We start from the raw sequence: 9,702 nt of genomic DNA, 5'->3' as shown, positions 1-9,702 counted from the left end.
ACCAAACGGTATTAGGCCGGTTCTGAATTCAAGAGGAGAATCTTTTTCTGTGACTTCTGAGCAGATCTCTGGGCAATGCTGTCTTTGGAAGTGAACTCATTAAAGCTACATCGTGTCTGTGTGTTCAGATATGAGTTATGATTCTGAGTAGGAAACATGTTGACGCTCAATTTGGCTCAACGGGATGGTGCTGTTGTCTCATATCCAGCCAGGGATTGTTGCCAAATGCAACAATGTGTTTCTGTGATGAAGCATCCTTGTAGTTGCGGAACACTTCCAGAAGAACCAAGAACTGCTCTCAAAGGACACAACACAGCGATTATTCACAGGGTTGATTCGTTTGTTAGCGGCAGAATGATTGGACAGGTCAACAGATGGTGCTCTTGTTGCGTAGAGCAGGCTGCGATATAATTTGAAATCATTTAACAAGAAATAACAAAGCAGGGATACATCTGTGAGTTTCAGAATAATGAGACTGTTTCACCGGCTGATTGACAACAACATGCTTCCCTCCTCTGCATGACTCCAGGAGTCATCCCAGGGTGTATACAGAACCACTGAAAAGCAACTGGCTGGTGATTTAATAACTTCATCACCACTTCTGACGGGACGAGTACCCTTGATGCTACTGGGGGATGGAAGTCACTTCAAATACAGCTGATAGATTTGAACTGAACTCACAATTATCCACCAGGCATCCAACATGTTTTCAGCAACATCTAGGGTCTGAAACTGTAGTTTGGTTAAACACACCGACATCGGCATTCACAAGCAGGCTTACACATCTTTATAAATGGGTGAATGCTGACGTTTCTTAAAAGTGTTTGAGGTGTTCAAAAATGAAGTCAATGTACATTTACATTTTACAGATGTTGGAAGATTGGATGGGATCAGTTGATCGAACGCAAGAGACACAATCAGCAAAACATCTCTATTTACATTCATTTTTTCTCTCAATAGTTTTTCCTCTACTTGTTGATTTAGCTTACTAACTAATCAACTAATCAAATATCATGGTTTGGGTAAGAACAAATACAGTAGGTTTCCGTATTACGCGTCATCCTCACCTAACTTTAAATGATTCCTTTATGAGTTTTAGTTTCACACTGGACGTACACACTAGCCTCCTTGGTGAAAGTCCCATTGTTGCATGTATCTATCCCTCCCACTTATTACATACACACACTTTTCCCCCTTACTTACATAGTACATGTCCCGATTTCCAGAGCACTTGTGTATGGTCGAATATTGGCGTGGATTGGTTTCCATTGTCGATAATTAAAACTTGATGTATGTCATACAGATCCTAAAGGGTGCCCTGTGCGCCCTTATCAGACGCCAAGGGGATATTTTACTCTGGACCACAAAGTGTACCTTAAGTGTACAGGACCATGTCTCCAGATGTAGATGTTATCCTATTTGGACCAACAGTGCTCCATTTTCTGACAATAAATCCAAAAGTTGTTGGTCCGAAGTGATGGACAGGCCGACAGACCGGCATTGCTTTACCACGAGATACAAACTATAGTCATTGTTTTTATACACAAGCGTTAGTTACACAACCATACTTTATTACTGATGTCATCACTTACACAGACAGAGGAAGTGTCAGCGGTACCTACTGGAAAATCATCCTTGAGTAACTAGTGGAAAACAGTTTGTTGTCATCACACACTCTGGACCAGATGCGTTGTGTTTCATTGGAGATGCTGTCAGCGAACCGTTCACCTGCAGAGCTGATACAGAACCGAACCTGGCAGAAGCGAGGGAAACAGCAACGGAACCATTTTCCAAACAGAAGTTAACCAGGACTGGATCCAACTTCCTGTCTGTTAAGAGCTGCTGGGTTTGATCAGGTTATACCTTCTTACAGCACTGGTTCCATTAGGCTGTGCTCATCATGTGTAGTAGCTTCAGATTCCATGCCAGGATGTCCCCCTCTGTGCCATGGAAACAGTATGAAACCATGATACATGTGTTGGTGTATTTCTTTGGAAATCCCCCTGAATATCTGCTGCCAAGCCACATATTTTCCTCTGTATGTGAAACTTTGAAACTACACGTTGTTATACAAGGAAGCCATTATTTGACTGATAAAACATAATGATATTTTATATTGAATATTTGCGATGCTTACTACAAACTGACCTGCTGTTCATCCTGGTCAACTTGTGATACAGCTCCAACATTGGACTCTAGAAATCCCATATTGGGAGAGTTCCCGTTGTATCCTCTAAAAGCAGTCAAATGTCAGAGGATGAATCCTGTTGTCCATTAGTCCTTCAAAAAGAAGTGTTGAAGGATCAGTCCTCGACGTCCATAGAGAAGAAGCATCCAGAGTTTTCCAAAGATGATTTGCAGTCCAGAAGAGAGGAAGTCTCTATTTACAGAACGGTGACTTCTCTGTTGATCTTCCGACTGGGAGCAGAGCTGTCGGCTCACCTGTCAAACAAAGAAACAGTGTCAAAAATAAGACATCAACAAAACTCCATCTAAAAAAGTTTGTGGGGGGTTTTGTAGTGTGTTTGAATGGTACTTGTACATAAATGCCAGCTTGTCTACACGTATTATAACACAATGGAAGACAGTGAGGCTGACGCCATGGCTGAGGGTGAAAGAAAAGCACCTACGGTAAAAATAACTTTATTAACAGAAAATCCAACAAAGAAGAGTTGTGACTCCAGCCCACATTGATTGACATGTCAAACATGTTGGTAAAGCTGTTGCAAAAATCAAATGCATTATTCATCGCTGAAGCCTTTCTTTCATTCTTGCAATTTATTTTTTATATTTTCCACTGTGAGAGAACTTCATAAAAGTCAGGGAGGAAATGATAAAACGTTTTAAACCCTGCTGGTGGGAGGATGAATCAGACTTCATGCTCACAGATTTCCTTTGAGGCTTAGTAATACGTTATCATGGGGCGGTTCTACAGGTATAGGCCATGGGCTCACTAAAACCAGAGTGGTGTATCCCATTGGGAGCATGAATATAACCTGATGCTCCAAATGGTTTGTTAACACAGAATAATCCCAGAAGCTTTCGTTGCAGGTGATTGGATGGACATCTGTCAATCAAATGTCCAGTGAGAAAAGCCTTCAGTGCTCTGTTTGCTCTTTACTCTCTCAGGGATATAACTGAGATATTTCAACATCTACTCTAACTTCCTCAGGAGCAGACATTGTTCTTTTGAACAAGCAATCATCTCTTTGAGTCGTAACACACATAAACCACAGCCATACGTTGTAATTGCCAACAGATCTGACGTGACGAGGATCGGTCCAGTTCGGACACAAACACAAAACGTGGCCTGATAAAAGGATTCGGCTGCAATGCAAGGTCAACTAATGAATGTGCCTCGACAATCTTCCTATAACATCTGGTGTGTGAGGTTATTCTGAAAGATATCGCCATTCCTTCATGGGCTCAAGGGAAAAGCATCATCTTAACTGGCGGTTTGGTTACAAATAAATCAAGACTGACAACACCAGCGCCTTCAGCTCTCCCACACCAACCACCTGGTCACAGAGCGTCCTCCTGACAGGATGAAGGACATGTTCAAGGTCAGGTTGTGGAAATGCCCCAGTATCTAATACAAGACTTCTATTGTCTTCACGATGAGCACATCGATCCATCTGTTCGAGTCAGGATCCACAATGAAGGAAGCTGGTGATTACATTACTTTATTGTCATTATAAAAATGCAAGCACAGCGTAACGAAATGTAAGGATGGTCTAACCAGATCGCAAAACAGTCAGTTACATACACAATTATCAGAAGTATGTACCAAAATAAATGATACAAAAATAAAGGTAAATAGATGGGAAATGTATAAATAGGAATAAATACACAGATAATAATAAATACAGTGAATACAGAATTGCGCTTCAGCACAGCACACGACAACAACCAGGCAGTATGGGACAGCGTGGGGTTCTGTCAGCAGTCTGACTGCTGAAGGGAAGAAGCTGTGCATAGTCCTGTTGGTTCTACCCGGGAGGCTGCGGTAGCGTGTCCCAGAGCGGGTGCCACGTAGGGGGACAAACAGTGTATGGTTGGGGTGGGAAGAGTCTCTCATGATGCTTCGTGCCCTTCGCAGGCACCGCTTTTCATAGACTGAGGCTATGGAGGGGAGTGGCATCTTGATGATGCGTTGTGCGATCTTCACCACCCTCTGCAGTGCTCCAAACTAGGGGTTTTCTCTCTTGGTTTGAAGCTGTCAGATACTCTGAAGACCTCCACTCTCCTTGAGATTAAATTGCCTGTCATGAAGACCAGCGGTGAGTGGCAGCTCCTCTGCTCCTCCAAAAGCACATTCAGGAGAAGACTCCGAGGAACATAACATCACAGCCTTTATAACAACGTCCGATCGATGCCCGGCGTCCGTCAGCTGCCACCTCTGTTTGACGGACGCTGGGAAGCCTTCCCCGAACGTGTACGGCTCCATTATGGAAGCTGAACTTTTGATAGGAAACAGACAGTTCTGACAGCCTGGTTGGATTGATTCACCAATGGATCGTTTGACACAGAACAGGCCGCATCAGCAGCGCCACTCTGCACTGTCACGCATCACCCCCCATTATGCAGGAAAGCAAAACAATCCAAAAGCCACCAGGCCATCACTCGACAGAATAGCCTGCATAACCATATTAAAGCCTGGGCAAAGAGTTTCCATGCATCTAAGATGTCGCAGCGCTCTCTGCCCAGCCTGCCATACATTCTTCCCTTAACAGTCATTTACATGCTCAGCTGTCGCCATGATTAATGTGCTACTAATTTGAGAATAACTCCTCGCTGAAAGACAAAGAGCGGAGACGCTTCCTGTCAGAAGAGAACATGTCTTCAGAGATGGATCTCCACTGTGTCTCACTTCGGGATGGGGGGGCTTCATTAACAGTATTTGAGTGACTGTGTGACACAATGCTAAAAATACCGAGGAAAACCAAATCTTCTGTGGGTGTTGCGTTTGTTTAATTGGTGGCTGACAAGTGCTAATTTAACTGGCAAAGGATGTATTTCCATTTAGTGCCTGGAGTACGGCTCTCTGACAGACTTCACACAGCAGGTGCACAGCTCGCGCTTGTGCATTTCAGCGTGTAATTGGCACACCGCAGACTCCTTCTCGGCAATATGTTTGTGTTGTAACAACGGAAGTGTTACGAATGGGTGAAGCAGGTAGGACTCAAATGCAGAATAACGAAAAGCGAGCTTTATTAAATAATAAAGCTGTGGCAAAAACAAGGCAGAATCCAAAATATCCAATAAAGCTGCACAAGGAACACAGACCGTGAAATAACATGGAGGGGAAACAGACATAAAGCAGACAGGCAGGAAACGGGGGTGAACACTTTACACAATAAAACCCAAGGACAAGAAAAACACCAACACAGACAAAACTACAAACGTGACAAAACATGAGAATCGTGACAGGAAGCTGGGGTTTTCATGGTATGGCAAGTCTAAAGCTGCGATATCCAATATGTGTTGTTGAGAAACTGCTTGGGTTACCCGTAAAACAGAAAGGAAGGCTTGAGCTGCAGATGTAACTTTCTCAGCATCACTGAAACTGACTGCTTGTGAAGGAAATGTGAAGTTGTCACTGCGTTCATTTGAATGGGAGCACGGGAATTTGCCTCAGGGTGAACACAGGATGGTAGGAGGAGACGTCGTTCAATAACAATATGACACACTCACCTGATACTACGGTGTGTATCTGTTAGAAACTCACAGGGCAGAGAGTGTTTCACTCATCGAGTAGTCACAGTGACGCTGCACTGATCCAGGTGGCAATAAGGGTTAACACTTTTTAAATGTTTGGCAAAAGTGACAAAGATCTTCGACTCCTGAAAACAAGCCAGATGAATATTGTAAATCGCCGCCGTATGTTCTGGTTCCGCCCTGTCGTGATCTTTTCTGGGGGACTCTTGTTTTTCATTTCCCTCTCCCAGTTTCCTCCTGGGGTCACAATTCTCCCAATCTATGAATATTTGTCACACCTTCTTCTGTAACACAACCTGTTTCTGGCGCTGTGCAGTGAGTGCTCCCATCAGCACTCGTGCTTCCTCCTCAGTGGGAGGCAGAGAGGGAAATGGAAAGTACTTCATGGATGGAAATACTCATATACTCAATACACACGTTCAGACACCATGGAAAGAAGAATTCCCATTTTAGGCATGCTATTGTCCATTGAGAGGCCAAGAGTGCACAGAGTCTAAGATATAGAATACATGGAAACTGATGAATATAAGTTTATGCCACTGAAATTCGTGCCAGAGGGAAGAATTATTCTGTCTTTTAGAAATATTCAGAGTGTTTTAGGTCCCATTGTCTACATTGATCTCTTATTGGAAAAGGTCCCACCACTTTAGAAGAGGCAATCAGAAACTCATTATCCTGTTTTAATTGACTTTCCATACCTAGTCAATATCTCACAAGTGATGAAGATGAAACGCTTATGGCAAATCTGCTGTCAGACATTACTCAAAATGTGTAAAACCTGAGGCTCCCTTTACCATTGATAGAGGTCATCAAATACATCTATATTGAAGAAATTGACATGCTGCCTCTCCAAGAAAAATGAACACATTCAGTCCACCTTCAAAATGTATGTACGTATGTACAAGACTGTATTTGAAACATGCCAGCCACACGTTTTTTGTCAAGGCAACATAGTTCTGTTGCATAAAAACAAAGGCTGCTGTTATATTACAGCCGATGGATAAGGATCATGATTGTGGTTCCTCTTGATGGTTCGTTTTTTTGTTTGTCTTCCTCGACACTTCCTTTACAATTTAATTATGTCTCACTTATTATTTTATTTCCATCCATTTAAGTGATCAAATTGGGTCTTTCATTTGTGCATGAAAGTAATTTATTAAAGATTCAGAGATTGTTGTCTTAATGATATCGTTTTTTTTAAAGTCCAAAAGATGGTAACCTCTCACTACCATGTACAAGTAGAGCTGCTTGTGCTAGCGGCTAGCCTAGAGCCTAGAGACAAATGGAGTTGTGAGTTGAGCTTAGGAACGTTACTAACGGAGTGAAATGACCCGGAAGAACATCAGTGGCAGCCATGATAAGAGCTGTTCAGGCTCTCTAGATCAGGGGTGTCAAACTCAATTTAGTTGTGGGCCAAATCAGTGTTATGGTTGCCCTCCAAGGGCCGGTTGAAACTTTAACACTAAATAAATATCCATATATCAAATGTAATATATTACATACATTCAGTGGTGAACCGTCAGGGCCTTCAAGGTATTCAGAGAATACCCTGGAACACTCAGATAAAACAAACAAAAAATCGATTTAATTATGTATATAAAATGAATAAATGAGAATCGTATCTGTGTTGATCTGTAATAATACAGTGTTACGTTGATTTGTTTGTCCTTCTCGGCAGGGGCAGTTCTAGGGGGGGTGGGCAGTGCCCCCCTAACACTGACCTCTGACCCCCTGTGGCCCCCCTAAAAATGAAAAGTGAAAAAAATGAAAAATGTATGATTTATTACACGATTTATTGAATGACGGAATAGGCGGAACTAACGTTATTCGTCATTCTAGTCGGATCCATTAGAGTGGTGCACTCAGGACCCATTAGAGTGGTGCACTCACTTTCACTGTCCGGCTGAAGCGCGCGAAAAACACTTTTCATCTCGGATCATCAGCGGCTGTTGCATCCAAGAAAGACTGATTGAAACCTACGTTTCGAGAGACTACCACGATAATTGAAGGTGAGTTAAACTATTGTATCCGTGTAATTGTAGATGTAAAGTAGAGATGTAACTGTTCATTGCCTTTATTTTTATATAAATATGATATGGTGTTAGTGCAAAAATTGTACTATAACTTAAGCTGAAGCTAACAGTAATAACTAAAAGATATATCTGAAATAAATAAGTGTACTGAAACAAATACCAATAACTGTATTGCATTGTTTTCTTATGCGCAATTACTTCATACTGTCTAGTTCTCTTTTTCGTCCTGCATTTATTGTGCCCCCCTCAGAAAATAACTGGCCCCCCAGTGGCCCCCCCAGTCAAATTGGTCTAGAACCGCCACTGCTTCTCGGTCCATGCACTACGCATTTCAGTGGTTTTGTGTTAGAAAAAAAATGCAACTAATCAGATATTTTTCTGGGTCTCTGGGAAGAATATCCTTTAACAAGGTATTCTATATCCTTGATCGAATGCCCTGGCCCTTACACTGAATGAGAGCGTACGTTTGGATTGACAGTTTGATCTACCAATCATATATTGATTTGTAGCCAATGGGCGTATTCTTTCAGAGTTTCCCTCGGTTCCAGGGTACTCTAGAAGGCCCGGTAGGCTCGAGACAGAGGATCTAGATAATGCGACGTAGCAATTAATTTGCCGGTTTATTGTTTTTAACGTTGCAATTACCGTAACGCCAGTACTTTAAACATAAATCCATGTATATCTCGAAATTTGCCATAGCGATACCTGGTTTTGACAGAGCGGGAGATATTCTGTTGAGGAAGCGACTGCCTTTTAGTTCTTTGTCTTTTGGTGGCTGAGGTCAGCGTACTTTGCTCCATGTTTGGTGTCGCTGTGCCGCTGTTTCTTGGGCTCTGTCACTGACCGAGTTTCTTTTCCAACCTAATCAAGAATATATCGCTGTTGTTCACGTTCATAAAGCATAGAACAACACCATCAGAGCACGGTGCAGAGTCTCTATATGTCTTCCAGTAGTCCTCTGTACAGAGAACTGTAGTTTCCTCCCAGCAGACGCACATTAAGAACATCCTCTGGTGTGTCATTAATATGTCTGATAGTGTCAGTGCAGTCATATTCTCTTGAAGCCCGGTCGTCTTTTTCTAAGTCCTTTTGAATTCTCCTATCCACTATTCTTTAACCCTGTGACGTTTCACTCAGAGGTCAAGCAATAGTGGATAGGGAAAGACGATAGGAGCCGATTATTGGACAATTCGACCTCAACCTCTCTCTCCCTGCTGCTGTGTCCTGTCCAGTGAGAGCTTTGTTTACTCTGTGAACCCTCACTGTTTTTCCTGTGTGTGTAAATGAATGTATGATACGCAGCAGAGGTCAGTGTAGCTAAAGGTTCCATCTTTATGTTGGGCTGTTATTCCTAAATCTCTGCAGAGGTGAAGAAGAAAGCCCGACCCCCTGCAGAAAGCTTTCTAGAAATGTGTTCCTCCAGCTGAGTTCAAAGGTGTGAGAGGAATCTGAGGGTGAAGCTGAGGCTTCGAACATGTTGTTGTTGTCTTAGTGGATCACCTGTCTATCTCCTCACTATCTGTGGTGTAGTCTCACTACCGGGACACGGGTTAATAATACCATGCGCCTGTTCTGTTTTAATGAAAATCTGACACTACACAGTAATTGATATGCATCCATTCTTTTTGTACGATGAAGAAATAATGAGACATTAATGAATCTCTCTGAGTTTTTCATTTGGAAGATACGACCACAGCAAATGAAGATATCAATATATATTTAAAAGGTTTATTACCTGGACTCCGCTGTGAAGCATCTGACGTTACCACAGCTGCTCGTTGTCTCCAGAAATCTTCCACGGCGTTAAAGAAGACAACAAAAGAAAATATTTTTAATTTTCATACTTTCACCGAAATTCCAATTGCAGATATTAGACGGACCTTTCTCAGAAACGTGGCCACTAAAAAAAACAAGAAAACATTTATATATATAAATATATGGTATCCAATGT

The 9,702-nt window shown here is 42.3% G+C and overlaps 1 protein-coding gene across 1 annotated transcript in view; it reads right to left on the bottom strand.

The window, feature by feature from the left end:
- Nucleotides 1-1,487: 1,487 nt before the first annotated feature.
- The window catches only part of LOC117439265 (chemokine-like protein TAFA-2), a 145,516-nt gene continuing 137,301 nt past the window's right edge, over nucleotides 1,488-9,702 (bottom strand). Inside the window, exons 5-6 of the mRNA XM_034075123.2 lie at nucleotides 9,487-9,543; nucleotides 1,488-2,442 (exon numbers count right to left, since the gene is read on the bottom strand). Of these exons, the coding sequence (XP_033931014.1) occupies nucleotides 9,514-9,543 (30 nt within the window). The 3' untranslated portion in view covers nucleotides 1,488-2,442; nucleotides 9,487-9,513. The remainder of the gene's footprint in view (nucleotides 2,443-9,486; nucleotides 9,544-9,702) is intronic.

This window comes from Pseudochaenichthys georgianus, chromosome 23 (genome assembly GCF_902827115.2).
Source record: "Pseudochaenichthys georgianus chromosome 23, fPseGeo1.2, whole genome shotgun sequence".
Taxonomy (NCBI): domain Eukaryota; kingdom Metazoa; phylum Chordata; class Actinopteri; order Perciformes; family Channichthyidae; genus Pseudochaenichthys; species Pseudochaenichthys georgianus.
The sequence above is the reverse complement of the archived record's forward strand: the minus strand, read 5'-3'. Positions and strand labels throughout refer to the sequence as shown.